Genomic DNA, 16033 nt, shown 5'->3' with positions numbered 1-16033 from the left:
AGGACCTAGTCATTTCTTTAGACTAAAGTCAAATTGTGCCCTTCACTATCCTCTAACTGAGGTTACCATAAGGCTTATTCATAGATTTAGAGGCAAACCAGATGGTTATATCTTCAGGGGGAAACATTTTTATTGTATTTTGTTTTAAATATCAGTTCCTGGTAGATTCCGGGTAGGGGGGGATTGGTCCTTCTCTAAAGGTACTTTGAGAGCATTAAAGGACAGAGGCTATTTTTCTCCACTGTTTTCTCTAGATAGCTCCAATTCCAACCCTGAACTCAATTTTAGAATGTTTAAAGTAACATAAAGATGCAGTTTTATGTATAGTGACTTAGAAGTTCTCATTCCAAAAGCAGAACTGAAGTATATTGTTTGGAGGAGGGGTCCTGAAGCTCACCTATCATTTTGCCTTTCAGAATCAAAGAGGTTTGAGGACACAAAGCACAGCGTGAGAGGGAGAACTGATGAAACTATGTTTGATGGTCAGAACTTTAATCCCTTTCTGCCAGTAAACTCCCTGAATGGTAACAACTAGTCTTATACTCCCCAGACAAGAGATTGGAGAATGTCCTCACTGGCAAGGCTAAACACACACACACACACACACACACACACTCACACAGAGATCTATAGCTACAGACATGTGGGCATCACCACATTATAAAGCTGGATTTCCACCTGAATACTGAACACTGAGGCTCGTATAGGGCTTTTCATCTGCATTTTTGTGCTTAATCTTCAGAATGAATTGACACCAAGAATAACTGACATTCCAGGAAAGTCTCTAATGTAAAAGACAGATACTGAAACAAGCAGAAGAATAAAGAAATGTGGAAAACAAAAACAAAGAAATGCAAAGAAAACTTTAAAACTACTCAGAATATTAGTTAAAATTCTAAGAGAAATGAGAGACATTATAACCATGAAATACAAATAGGATGCAATTTTTAAAATAAAATAACAAAAAACTTTAAAAAAAATTTTAAGTGATAACAAAAGTATACCTAATTTTAAAATGTAAGATAAAATCAAGTAAATCTCCCAGAATATAGAATAAGAAGACAAGATGGGATATAAAAGGGGAAATCTAAGAATATTTCTCAGTCTAGGAGGTCCAATCTGATTAATAGTTGTACCAGAAAAATAGAACAAAAATAATGAATGAAAAATGATAAACAACATAATACAAGAAAATTTCCAGATTGAGTTTCTAGATCAGAAGAGTCCACAAGATGACTATAACAACAACAACAAAAATCTACTCATTTTCAAATTTTCAAATATTAAATTATCAAAGATAGTGAAATCCTAAAAGCTTCCAGAAGCAAACACAAACAGGTCTATACAAGAAAACAGAAATTAGAATGTAATTACATTTTACCTACAACACATTCTCAGGAATCTATTGGAGAAAGTGTTTCACCAAAAGTAGAAAGTCAAAAAGAGAGAGAGAAACATGGGTCCAAAGAAACGGGATCCCATGTTTAATCCATGAGAAGGATGAAGGCAATACCTAGAGCTCCTAGAAGACAGATGATGGGAATTCCTCGAATGATAATAAAAGGAAGTTTCAGGACAACAGTTAACTAGAAGGTCTAGAGAGTAACCAAGCAAGATCAGGGAGATGAGAAAATGGCTCTAGGAGAGAGAGTTTCAAAAACTAACAAAAATCAAAGGAAAAATAATAGTAATAATAAACAGTGGACAGATTACCAGGTGAGTGTGACTAAATTTAAAAGGTATGTTAGAGAGTTTGTATATGATTTAGAGGAAGTAAAAGGGAAAACAAAGCAACCGGAAACATGAGGCAATTATTAACTCTGAGGAAAACAGAAAGTTGCACAAGAAAGAAAATATAATTTTAGGACACCATGTGGTTCAGCTTTGAATAGTATTTTCATAATATAATAATATAAAAACTGAATATTGAGTTAACAAAAAATGGCCATATGACTACATTGGGAGGGTAGAGGGAGGCAAAATGTATACATTGTGGGCCAAGCAGGAGTCATCAGAGAGAATCATGTAGGTCCCTCATCCTCTAGGTCTGAAGTCAATAGATAATATACAAAACTGAAAAATTAGAAAACACTAGTAGAAGCATGTTATTTGGAGAAATGAAGGTAATCAGCAGAACGTATAAGAAAAAGTTAAATATTATTGATTCTGAGGAGTAGGAAATAGGAACAGAAAGGGTTGGATGGACAAGGGATTCTATTTTTCATATGAACCTTGTAGTAATATTTGAGTTGTAAAGTTATATACATCTATTAGTTTGATATAAAGGACAATTTAAAACACAGTAGGAGAATATTTATAAATAAAATAATGTGCAAAGTCTGGTCCATTAAAAAATATAAATATACACATACCAGAAGCTTTTGAATGCATATAACTATTACTACTAATTATCTCTGAGTGGTGGGGTTACAGAAGTTTTGCTGGTTTCTTCTCTTCCTACAAAGATCTGTGTTGCTATTTTAACAAGAAATATACTTTTTTTCACAAAATATCTTAAAGTATTTGCTTACCTTAGCTGATTTTTCAAAACTTAAGCCTCCATCCAGCTTAAAAAGAACTGTCATGTTGTACCCAGTCTGGTTTCCATGTCCATGAGGCCACCAAGTTTCTATAGTAACACTCTTTTAAAAAATAATATATCAGTCTAAGTAATCTGTAGCATATTTTCAGCAAAATAATATAGTAATTCAGAGCATCACATCAATTTCTCATAGACAAGCACAGAGCAATATAAATCTCCCTCCTTGTATTATGCCAAATTATACCAATCCATAGATAATATTTAAAAATCAACATGCTAGGAGTTTAGCATGGATTAATATACCAGAAGGGAAGGGAAAGAACAAAATAACGTGGGCATTCAGAAAAACAGCTCTTCCCATTGCAACACTCAGCTAACATTTATTCTACATTCTTAACATTTAGAATTGGACTTTGAGGTTAACTCTTCTCTCAAGCCCGGAACTAGAAAAGTGTTTTGAGTTCTTACTTTATCTGAACAGTTACTGAATGCTGATTTGCTCTATCCTTTTCAGCTCACAATTGTCAATTAGAGGAATAAGAAAAGGAAAAAGAAAAGGTAAAATCCAGTCCACTTCTACTTACGAAAGATCATAAGCTTAGAATTAGAATTCTGTATGTAGAATAAGTACCAATATTCAAAATAGTTTACAAATACCAAAAATAATCACAGCATTTAAGCATGATGCTTAGAATGTATTTTGGATTTAGGATACTCCAAATACTGCAGAAAAATTAAAATATAACACACCTGACTTTTTGAGAGGAGAGGATGCCAAATTAATCACATAACCTCCGTTTTCTTAGTCTTAAAATTTGGGAAAATCATTCCTTAGCTTGCACACACACAAAATATATAACAGATTAAAAGTAAAGAAAAACTGGAAAAAGTACACTTTTCTTTAATACTCAGGTCCTTGTTTCTAAGCATTTCTTTTGAACAACACTGCTTTTCATCTTAGTGCTTCTCGGGAAGTACCATCATTCACCTTGTCAATTTTCACAAAGAGTTTAACAATCCTTTCCCCATGATGAAGTTCAACGCTGTTTGTCTGTTGTATTTTTAATTCAGGGATGGCTATAATCGCTTGACCCAAAACTGGCTTTGAACTGATAACATCAAAAGAAGACTCTATTTCAAGATTCCACTCCTGGATATTGTTATCTAAGGTATAAAGAGAAAAAGAAAAAATACATATATATTATGTAGGATTCACTGAAAAAAAGACCAAAGCAGCTTCTAAACTATAAGTGCTCCACAAATGCAATCCTGATCAAAAGTTCAGTGAAAATTCTCTTTTAATGTTTAGAGTTTAATCCTTAATTCTGAAGAATAACCAAAATTATATTTTTATATATACTTCTACTCTAAAAATGTTACAATCATAAGTCACAAAAACTTTATAAATATGGCACAAATAGAAAATTACAAATGAAAAGATAACATAAATCTTCCAAGATTTATCAATCTTGATTTATCAAACATACTTGCTTGTTCCTTTTTATAAAGTAAAAATACTGAGGGTTTTTAAGCCATATAATAAGTTATAAACTTAGATGTATTAGAATTAATCAGATGTGGAAAAAATAAAGATGCATTTTAAATGTAATTATTTATCCAAGAAATGTGTACTGAGAACCATCTAAGTGCCATGTTCTTTGCTAAGTGATGGGAGGTAAATAAACATGGCCCCTGCCCTCATGAGCTAAGGGTCTAATGGGATGTGGACAAGTACAAACGTGTGATAATACTAGGATAGGAGAATTAAAGGTTGTTTAGAAAAATATTCATATTCCTTTTATCACATTTTTATTGTTCTCAAACAGAAGCACACACTCCAATGTGATCCAAAGCTGTTTATTTTCTAAAACATCCTTAAATCTTTGACAGCTACCTCACCTTTAACTCGAAATCATATTCCCTCTGGTTTCCCTTACTATCTTTTATTTCAAGAAATAATAATAGATAACATTTACCAAGAACTTACTATGAGCTAGGCATTGTTTTATGCTCTCAACATGTATTAACTTATTTAAGCATCACACCATTGCTATAAGGTAAATTCCACTACTATCATCATTTTATAAATGAGAAAACTGAGACAGAGAAATTAAGTAACTCGCCCAAGATCACATAACTAGTAAGTGGCAGATGTGAACCAAGACAGTCTAAAACTAGAGACTGCACATTTAACCTCTAAATTCTGCCAACTCAATCCAAATAATTTCCCCCAAACCACATCTTAGTGGTGCTCAGGATTTTTACAGTGCGGAGAGGATCTTATCATATAGGAGAACATTTAATGATGTCAAGCTATGATAGACATCAAATATGTCCTTTGGCTGAGTCTTTGACCAAAACAGCACAGATTCACAAAACTGGTGAACTAGAAGTGTGCTGACAGATCACCTAGTCTACTTTCTGATGTGTTTGATTTCCTCTAGACCACAGGCTAGCAAACTATGGTCCTTGGGCCAAATCTGGACCACCACCTATTTTTATAAATAAAATTTTATTGGAACACAGCTGCTATGGACTGAATTGTATCATTCCCCCCAAAATTCATATGTTGAAGCCCTAACCCCTAATGTGATTCTATCTGGAGACAGGGTTTTTTAGGAGGTAATCAGGTTAAATGAGTTCATAAAGGTGGGGTCCTATTCTGATAGGTCAGTAGCCTTATAAGAAGAGGAAGAGATCAATTTCTTTCTTTCTCTCTCTCTCCCCGCACACCCCCCCAGCCCCCAACCATGTGAGAACACAACTAGAAAGCTGGCCATCTACAAGCCAGGAAGCAGGCCCTCAACACAAACCAAATCAGCCAGCACCTTGATCTTGGACTTCCCAGCTTCCAGAACTGTGAGAAGTCAATTTCTGTGGTTGAAGCCGACCAGTCTTTGGTATTTTGTCATGGCAGCCCAGCAGGCCAGACAGCAGCCATGCTCATATTTTACATATTGTCTTCGGTTGCCTTCATGCTACAAAGGCAGAGTTGAGTAACTGCAACAAAGGCGATATGGCCCAAAAAGCTAAAATATTCACTACCTGACCCTTTACAGAAAAAGTTTGCTGATCTCTACCCTAATATATTTCCCCCGAAAGTCCATTCTAATCTGTCTTTTATATCTTTAATATAATGACAAAAACCTCTGCCTCCCTTTCTGCTAAACTTGACTATTGGAAAGTCATTCTCTACATTGATTTGAAATCCACTTTTCTTTCATTTCCACCTAGAGGTTTTAGTTCTGCCCTCTAGGCCTCTCCTACCAACCAATAACCACCAAGTTCAAGCAGGCTCCCTGGGACTTCCCTGGCGGTCCAGTGGTTAAGATTCCACCTTCCAATGCAGGTGGCACAGGTTTGATCCCTGGTCAGGGAACTAAGATCCCACATGCCGTGCAGTGTAGCCAAAAATTTTTTTAAAAAGGCAGGCTCCTTGGCCATTTCCTATCACTTCTTCAGCAGAGAATCAGCTGCTTGCAAGGGCCTCCAGCAGGAAGACAGAGTAATTCCCAAAGGTTACTGGCAAAATTGTCCAGTTTCTATTGCTTCTAACATGGCAAGTTCTAAAGTAAATCGGCACTCCTCTGGATCTCATCCTGTTAACTCCCTCGGGTGCCACTAAATGAAAAAGCTAAAGCTGAGGAATTAAAAACCCAACATGAAGATTTACAAGCCTATCGTGTCATTACCAAATACCCTACACCAACATATTTTGCTCTCTTTTCTTCTTCCAAATGAAGTACAACCCTTCCTTCCAGAAGCCATGGAGAATTTCAGTAGTTTAGGTTCACAGAGCATATTGAGAGTCTTAAATAATAATTTTCCTGGTATTACCTGGTCACTTCTTTTCACTGGCTAATTTTAAAATGTATAATCTTATTTCTAGTTAAGGAGAGCTCCCTCTTATAAATCAAGACCCATTTCTAGAATGCAGCTTCCCAGCATATCTCTTCCAGCACTAACAAGTTATCCTTTCCTAAAGAATACCTATCACCCCCAGCTCTCCTGAAGTAGAATGCGTGATCATTTCAAAAATGGACAAAGTACTGGGGATGGGATAAGAAAGAAGAAAGTTTACTAAATGACTTAAAATCCCCTCCCAGGTCTCCCTCTCAATGACACCAAGTTTTGCATCCTTCCTCACCCTGACTTATCAACCCTGGGCCCAAACAGGACAGGAACTCATTATCAAAACAGGGTGGAGAGCAAGCTGATGAGCTCTCTCTACAACTTGAGGCCTTCCCTGGCCTGGAGCCTCAGCGACGTCCTAGCTGATGCCCTGCTCCCTGCAGAAGACACTACAGTCTATAGTTTGTTCCATTTAACCTCAACCAGGTGGGCAACCCAGGGCAGGGCAGAGAATGTGGTTCTGGCCATTGATTCATTTTCAGATTCTTCCAAAGCTGATTCAGTGAGATTTCTTCAAAAACAAACAAACAAACAAATCACCATGAGTCTGACTCGGATGGGAATTTGTAGAAAGGGTAACCAGCTGCACAGCCCAGATGAACGTGTGCTGCTTCTTCATGCAAACAATCTTCAGGACAACTCCAATTTGTGTAGGAGTGGCCAATACATTAACCTGTTTTTTTTTTTTTAATTTATTTGGCTGTGTCGGGTCTTTGTTGCGGCACACAGGATCTTCGTCGCAGTGTGCGGGATCTTTCATTGCGGCGTGCGGGGTTCTCTCTAGTTGTGGCATGCGGGCTCTGGAGCACACGGGCTTGGTAGTTGCAGCACAGGGGCTTAGCTGCCCCGTGGCATGTGGGATCCCTACCAGGGATCAAACCCGCGTCCCCTGCATTGGAAGGTGGATTCTTAACCACTGGACCACCAGGGAAGTCCCAGTACGTTAACTTTTAAAACCCTCTAAAATGTGCCAGCTCCTTTTATAGTCCCATATAGTCCACTTCTTTGTCAAGATGTGGTCAGGACAAAAATTTTTTTTAAAAAAAACAGCTTTATTCGACTGTCTAAGAGGAAAAAAAAAAACGTATAGGAAGACATGGAAGTAGAAAAATAAGAAGACGGCTGAGTTACATTAATTCAAGTGTGTCCATAACTACAGAAAGACTTACTCTCAAACTACACCTTAAGCCTTGCTTTAACTGACTGTAATTAAGCCTCAAATATCAGTACCTTCATTTAATCATATATCTAGCTTCAAAAAAAGCTGGTTCTTCCACACTTATACCCTCACTAGGCTGTAATGAGTGCTGTAATTTACAAACACAGAGAAAGAACCGTGGAATGTTAGAGGCGAAAGAAACTTGGCCATCTCCTAGTTACTTTGCAGATGTGGTATTTGAGGCCTTGACTGTAGAACTAGCTCAAAGCTCCCGAGCCAGTGGACAGGACAAGGGCCCAGGTTTCCTAACTCCAGTGCTCTCTACCTTCCACGCATCTCCCACAGAGGCACCTATCAAAAAGAAAGACGCTAGCAGGCACGCACAGATTGAAATTTGCATATGAATAATGAGGAAGACCAAAAGCAAAGGTGCTTTTTGTCCTTCAGAATCCTAAGTCCTAATAGCAAATACGTATAATGTGAAACAAAGCATTTGAAGCAACTGTAACCATAAAATATTAGCCTCTTAATATGAGTGTCTTTGTAAAAAAGAAAAAACACTGAAATCTACTAACATAAAGAATGTGTCTGACCTTCCACTAAATGCATAATTACATGGTGCCACAGTTCCTCCATCTGTCAAAATACTATCTTTGTAACCTAAACTACCTGGCAAAGGCATGACAACAGTTATGTGAGCATTTCTGCCAAACAGCGGAAATATATTTCTTGAATAATTACTGTCTGTGAAACTTGACAGGCACTATGAATTATACCCTAATCACAAAGAGCAAAGATGTTGAATCTACTTAAAGAAACAAAATATACCCGAAGGTCACAGTTAAGAATACAGGATGGCATTTGGAAGGGCTAAGAACCAGCAGGGACATGGAAGAACACTCAGGTCAGCATGGGATGGATCTGCAAATGTTGGTGGACTGCTTATGTAAGATGAAAAAGATGCTTCATCTCACTGGGGGGCAAGCTATTCAAAGATAGCTGCCTTGATTAGTCCTGCTGAGCGCCTCCCAGCTCCTCCTTCTGCCTGCTCGCTTCATCTTGCATCTTTCATAGGTGATACAAAGCTGCAATGAAGAGACAGTCTTGTGCATTTGAAGGAACAGCAATGACAACAAGCCACAGAATGTTGAAATTCAAACAGAGGATATATCCCCATACTCCTGCCAGAATTAGAGGACAGACTACAGTAGCTGCTTTTCAAAGAGCTAACAGCTTGCATTAGCCAGAAAAGCAGGCTTACAGTTAGTTACAACAGCTGTTTTCCCCTTCTTTCCCAAGCAGCAAGATCTCCTTGCCTATTCAGCAGGACAAAATCCTCAAAGATGAAATCAAAACAAAACAGACACAAAGCAAAATCCCCCCACCCCCCCTCACCAAACAACATAAATTGGTAAGTTCTAGAGAAAAAAAAAAATCGACTTACACAACAAGGCAGCTAGTCAGAGATTATTCAAGCAACCTACCTACCCATAAATATATTTTCGAGGGTGAATACCTTCATTTTATGGGTAATGAAAAAGTGATTCAGAATGAATGTAAGAAAAAAATGAATGCATGCTTGCATTCAAAAAGGAATGCATTAAACAAGGCACTAAGCAAGATTGACAAATCTTTGCTATGTTGTAATATTATATTCTCTATATTAAGCTGTAAGCAAAGGGCAGCAATGACCTTCAATAAAGGCCACTGTTGGGCAGGCTAGGGTCGAGCTAGGAGCTAGGCCCACTCTTCCAACTCAGAGGCTATGTCTTCAAGAATGAAGAGACGGGGTGTTTTAGGCTAAGGCAGCAAGTAAATGTGGATACGGTCGGGAAGGCAGCATCTCTGAGGAATGGAATTGCCCAAGCACAGGTCAAAGATCCACAGCTCACCTCAGCTCAACAGGAAGATTTACATGTTGAAAAACATCTCTATTTTATTTCTTTCTAACTGTGGTAACAGAAGATTAAACAATGCAGTGTTTCATCAGAACATACTTATTATATATTTGGACTTAATATGTCTATGTAACCTTATGAAAAGTTCATAAAACTAGACAACCATCCCTCCCTAATAAATTTTAGGGCCTAATATGAACAATTTACATCAGATTACAAATACGAAAGACTTAGCATGGAGATGATCAATAAATGAATATATGTCTCTCTACCTCTCTCTCTCACACACACACATACACACATTCAAATAAATATTTTCTAATGACGTTTTAGAGAGTCTCATCAATAAATTGGTATCTCTCAAAACCCAGATAAATGGCAAGAGCCTCAGAGATAATGAGAGTAACTCGTTTCCCTTTGACCTCACTATTTTTTCCAAATATAAATTTGCTTTTATTACCTTAAATATTAAGAATATGTGAAAATCATTTAGGAAGCTGAGGTTAGGGCAAAATTAAACAAATGACCAAAGGATATTCAAAAGTACAAAAGTTTAGAAACCACTATGCTAAGGATTAAGAATGCAGAAAAGAAAAAAATATATATATATATACATAAAGAAAATTTTCAAGTTAGTTTTTAAAAGTCTAACAGCCTTTTTTCTGTCATATTTTATACAATTAAATTGGGGAACTATGGTTGGTCATTTGATCTTTAGGGTTAAACTCACTAATTTTAAATTAAGAAATAAATTAAACATTTGGAAAAGCAAAAAGGTTATTTTCTTCTAGCCTCAATAGGCAGAAAACAGAAAGTGCCACAAAGTCAAAGTAGTTTAGCCTTTCATAATAAGCTGGCTGAAATTACTAGATACTAGATTAGTTTAACTGTTTTCTTCCCTTATTATAGAGACAATATAGGCTCAATATAAAAATTTAGAAGAATAAAATACAAACTATCTATAGTACTATTATACAGAGATTAGCCACTGCTTGCATTAGTTTTGACTAATCTCATTTCACACTTAAATTTTAAAAATGAATACAGTATTTGATTTTAAATAAAAATTATATGTATCTACTTTTGATTATGAACTAATCCTTTTAAAAAATGTTTAGTAACTCTCAATGCCTGCCTCAAACTGTGTACCAAATAAACGCAAAAAGTATCCAGAATACATTAGTTTATTCTCTATTATTTTCAACTTCTAAGTTTCTATTGATTTCAGTAATGATTGCTATCTTCCAAATACAAACTGAAAAAAAAAATTCTGAAAAAATCCTAAAGGAAGTTCCTCTCCTAATGCTTTCATAAGTTTATGCTTCAATTTTCTCTATTACATCAAGTAACCAAATTGAAATCTATAAAATTAATCAAAAATATAAGAATTTCTGCTTAATATGCACAGGACACATCTTCTGAACAGGAAACATATTTTTCCCTATGTTAAGTACAAAATATATTGTAGTCATAAAACATCAAAAATGTAGTTGGTATGGATAATTGATTACACTGAGTCTAAATTAAATTTTAAGCATCACTTAAATTGATATAATTCAAATAAAATTCGCCCAGTCACTAATGGTAAATAAACTGAACCCTAATGACGCATATTCAGGAAGAAATGTTTAGCTTCATATTCAAAATTTTAAATTAAACTAGAGCAGTGTTATTCAAATTTTTTCAGATATCAGGATACCTGGAACTCATAGCACTTTTTGCTAACCACCTAAAACACTGATTAAACTTCAAAACTAATAAATAAATAACTTTTGGCAAAATCAGACCCCTTCTTACAGTAGGTTTTATTATATACACCTGAGAAAAATTACAGGTGGGGATGGGGGGGAGTGAACCGTTATGTATTTGATTTCATAGCAAGGCTCAATTCGTGTTGAGCCTCTGAAGAATAGTTTGAGAAACACTAAACTAGAAAGCTCTAAACAGCCACATTTATATGTGCAATTTACATTAGATCTTCCAATGCCTTTTTTTTTTTTTTTTTTTTAATTTATTTTTGGCTGTGTTGGGTCTTCGTTTCTGTGCGAGGGCTTTCTCTAGTTGCAGCAAGCGGGGGCCACTCTTCATCGTGGTGCACGGGCCTTCCACTGTCGTGGCCTCTCTTGTTGTGGGGCACAGGCTCCAGACGCGCAGGCTCAGTAGTTGTGGCTCACGGGCCTAGTTGCTCCGCGGCATGTGGGATCTTCCCAGACCAGGGCTCGAACCCGTGTCCCCTGCATTGGCAGGCAGATTCTCAACCACTGCGCCACCAGGGAAGCCCTCCAATGCCTTTTAAACATTTAAAAATGCCAGCAGCACCTAATAACTTCCTCAATTATCAACCATCTCTGATATGCTTTTGTCTTCTCGCTTTAGAAAACACAGATTTGGCTCCATTGAAGAGAAATCTAGGGTCACCAGGGCCCTAAAGACAACAGAACTCTTGTATGGACACACCACATACTGCTTACAGACTTCATCTAGTTAGGCCTGCACGGACCTGGATGGAGCATCGTGAGTTATCATTTAAAATCCCATTTGCCTCCACCTTCACCCTGATTTCCCTAACTTCTCAAATCCTTTGATCTCTGGTTTTCTGAACTACTGGGACTGCCATCCCGAAGACTATGACACAATCTAGTTTGGCTTGATAATTGTTTATATCTCCCCTCCCCACCTCAACCAACTTGCTGGGATGAGTAAACACATTAAACTTCTTTTCTATGCCAAATACACACAGTGCTGGGCAAAGAACTCAATAAATATTTGACCAGTTTTTAACCAATTCATTGACATCTGTGAGATTTCTGAGGTTTTCTTCAATGCTCCTTTCAACTGAAAAAGTAGTATTCTTTACCTTATGAGAGTTTCTTTAATGCCTTGTCTGTCTTCCAGTTTATTTTCAACTCTTAACAAGGCTGGTATGTCATGGCCTTCAGAGGAGAAAATGTGCAGTGACAGAAAGTCAGCCCAATGATTTAAGCAAACCAAGAACTCAGCACCATGGAGTTCCGAAAGTGACTACAGGGGCAGCAAAAAGGAGTGCAAGCCAGCAGCCCAAATTCTTTTAAGAAACAGCTTGGGAGAACAGAGCTTCCTTCCCTCCCTCCCTCCCTCCCTCTTTCCTTTCTTTTCTTTCTTTCTTTCTTCCTCTCATTTTCTATTTTTCAGAATATGTTAAAAGGTAGGTACTCACCTACTTAACTGCTTTATACAGTAAATTTTCATGACAGGGACTTCCTTGGTGGCGCAGTGGTTAAGAATTCGCCTGCCAATGCAGGGGACACAGGTTCATGCCCTGGTCCAGGGAGATCCCACATGCCGCAGAGCAACTAAGCCCATGCGCCACAACTACTGAGCCTGCACTCTAGAGCCCGTGCTCTGCAACAAGAGAAGCCACGGCAATGAGAAGCCGGCGCACCACAACATAGAGTAGCCCCCGCTCGCCACAACTAGAGAAAGCCCGCGTGCAGCAATGAAGACCCAACACAGCCAAAAATTAATTAATTAATTAATTTTTAAAAATTTTTCATGACAAATCAGTTTGTACATATTTTTCACTTTTCTAAATTTAATGTGCCATAAATTTTTTTTAAAATAAGTCTCTGAAAAGTACAGTTGTCCCTCGGTATTCACAGCAGATTGGTTCCAGGACCTGCTGGAGATACCAAAATCCACTGATGCTCAAAGTCAGCCCTCCACATCCACAGTTCTGAATTGATGGATTCAACAGACCTCGGATCATGTAGTACTGTAGTATTTGCTGAAAAAAATCCGCACATAAGTGGACCTGCACAGTTCAAACCCATGTTGTTCAAGGGCCAACTATATATATATTCAAATTATAAACCCAATTTTTATAACATAGAGGAGGCTCAAAAAAGAAAAACAAGAAATCACAGCTCTTAGCTTACCATATACGGGGGTAAATGTGAAGTAGTTCAGATGACAAATATTATAGGCTTCAATTCTAACATCTTTCCAGATGCCCTGGGTAGGAAAGGAAGGCCCCCAGTCCCAACTAAAGGAACACTGTGCCTGTAATTTTAAGGGAAAAAAAGAAGATCGATTCTAATTACCATGAAACTTAAACATTATGAAAACCTTTTTCTTTTAAAATATTATGTACATGTGTACTAGTTTGCTAAGGCTGCCGTAACAAAATACCACAAACTGGGTGACTTAAACAATAGAAATTAACTTTCGCATAGCTCTGGAGGCTGGGAAGTCCAAGATCAAGGTGTTGGCAGGTTTGGTTTCCTGGGCTTACAGACGGCCACCTTCTCACTGTGCCCTCACATAGCCTTTTCCATACACACACACACATGCCCCTAGTGTCTCCCTCTGTTGTCCAAATTTCCTCTTCTTATAAGGACATCAACCATACTGGATCAGGACTAATCCTAATGGTCTCATTTAACTGAATCACCTCTTTAAAGACCTCATCTCCAAATAGAGTGACATTTTGACCTTACTGAGGGTTAGGACTTTAATATACAAACTTGGGGGGCACAGAATTAAGTCCATAATAGTGTGTGTGTGTCCCATATACAGCATCTAAAATGACCCAAAATGATCCTCTCCTGGTATTCACGTCCTTGTGTAACCCCCTCCCCTTGAGTACGGATTAGACCTAATGAATCACTTCTAACCAACAGAATACAACAGCAGTGAGAGCACGTCCAAAATTAGGTTATAAAAGAGTGCACCTTCTGTTTTGGGTGCTCTCTCAGCTCTCTCTTGGCCAAGGGGGAAGTCAGCTGCCATGCCGTAAGGCAGCTCTGTAGAGAGGCCCACATGAGTGAGCCTGGAAGCCCACCTGAAGCCTGCCAATAACCACATGGGTGAGCTTAGGTAGGCCTCATCCAGGCTTAAGGTGACTGCAGCCCTGGTCCACAGCTTGCCAGTAACCTCATGAGTGACCTTGAGCCAGAGGTACCCAGCTAAGCCACACCTGCATTCCTGACTGACAGAAACTGTGATAATAAATGTTGTTTTAAGCTGATAAGTTTTGGTATAATTGTTACACAGCAATAGATAACTAAAACAATAACTAATCTATCAACCTAGGCAACATAGTTAAATTTGGCAGAAATGTTCTAAGACCATAAAATCTAATTATGTACATTTATTCTTCAAAAGCATATTACACTGAAGCAACACAATAGTTACTCTTTAAATTTCTCCCAAATATCTCTGTACCCACTATAATATTTAAATGTAATAACTATAAAGAATGAAGAAACAGATAAAGATAAAGATACAACAGTTTAAGAAACTCTAACTAGAGTTTCTTGCCAACCCCTATTTCCTCCAGTATGAATTCAGAAATCCTGGTTTCTGAACTTACAGCCCAAAAACAATCAGTTCAGCATTTAGACACTGACACAGGTGATCAGAGCAGAATTTTTCTAATTCCCTCTTCTTAAAAGAAAAAAGAATATTTGTAAAACACAGTCAATTAAATTTTGTGAGGCTGTGAGTTAAGCTTTTAAAAAAGAACAAGCACCAGAAAAAGTACTGAGATCTTCCTGAATGGAACACTTGTAGGATAGAGCCTGAGGATTTGCCCAAACTGTTCTCATTTAAGTATTATTTCCTAAGCTCTGTATTTATCTAAAACAGAGATAACTTAGTTTCTATTACAGAGAAAAACAAAGAATAAAAACCACTTCACACCATCGACAGATGAATGGATAAAGAAGATGTGGCACATATATACAATGGAATATTACTCAGCCATAAAAAGAAACGAAATTGAGTTATTTGTAGTGAGGTGGATGGACCTAGAGACTGTCATATAGAGTGAAGTAAGTCAGAAAGAGAAAAACAAACACCATATGCTAACACATATATATGGAATCTAAAAAAAAACAAAAAAACAAAAAAAATGGTTCTGAAGAACCTAGGGGCAGGACAGGAATAAAGACGCAGAGGTAGAGAATGGACTTGAGGACACAAGGAGGGGGAAGGGTAAGCTGGACGAAGTGAGACAGTGGCATGGACATATACACACTACCAAATGTAAAATAGATAGCTAGTGGGAAGCAGCCGCATAGCACAGGGAGATCAGCTCAGTGCTTTGTGACCACCTAGAGGGGTGGGATAGGGAGGGTGGGAGGGAGGGAGACACAAGAGGGAGGAGATATGGGGATATATGTATATGTATAGCTGATTCACTTTGTTATAAAGCAGAAACTAACACACCATTGTAAAGCAATTATACTCCAATAAAGATGTCTAAAAAAATAATAAATAAATAAATAAATAAATAAAACCACTTCACAGCATCCACATCATATAAAATCACCACTTAAATATCAGATTCCCATGCTCAGAATGAAAACCATCTTGGGGACGTTTATTGGAGAGTTTTTAAGTTCAGATATATAATTCTTTTATTAGGGATAGAGAGAAGGAGGAGGGCAAAAATATTCAACATCTTATAAGGCAGATTATTTTCCCCAGCAAGGGTTACAAATCACTCTTATTCATACAATCTCTCCAAATAAAAGTTTTCAC

General features: G+C 37.4%; 1 protein-coding gene across 2 annotated transcripts in view; it reads right to left on the bottom strand.

Moving 5' to 3' along the window:
* Positions 1-16033, bottom strand: part of MANBA (mannosidase beta) — a 139177-nt gene that overhangs the window by 111424 nt on the left and 11720 nt on the right. For both annotated transcript variants that reach the window (XR_009701048.1, XM_061191668.1), the window contains exons 5-7: positions 13426-13549; positions 3531-3706; positions 2532-2642 (exon numbers count right to left, since the gene is read on the bottom strand). Coding sequence is in view for 1 of the 2 variants with exons in the window: in XM_061191668.1 (XP_061047651.1) it covers positions 2532-2642; positions 3531-3706; positions 13426-13549 (411 nt within the window). In the remaining variant the exon portion in view is untranslated. The remainder of the gene's footprint in view (positions 1-2531; positions 2643-3530; positions 3707-13425; positions 13550-16033) is intronic.

This window comes from Eubalaena glacialis, chromosome 5 (assembly GCF_028564815.1).
Source record: "Eubalaena glacialis isolate mEubGla1 chromosome 5, mEubGla1.1.hap2.+ XY, whole genome shotgun sequence".
Lineage (NCBI taxonomy): Eukaryota > Metazoa > Chordata > Mammalia > Artiodactyla > Balaenidae > Eubalaena > Eubalaena glacialis.
This window is presented reverse-complemented; position numbering and strand designations above follow the sequence as displayed.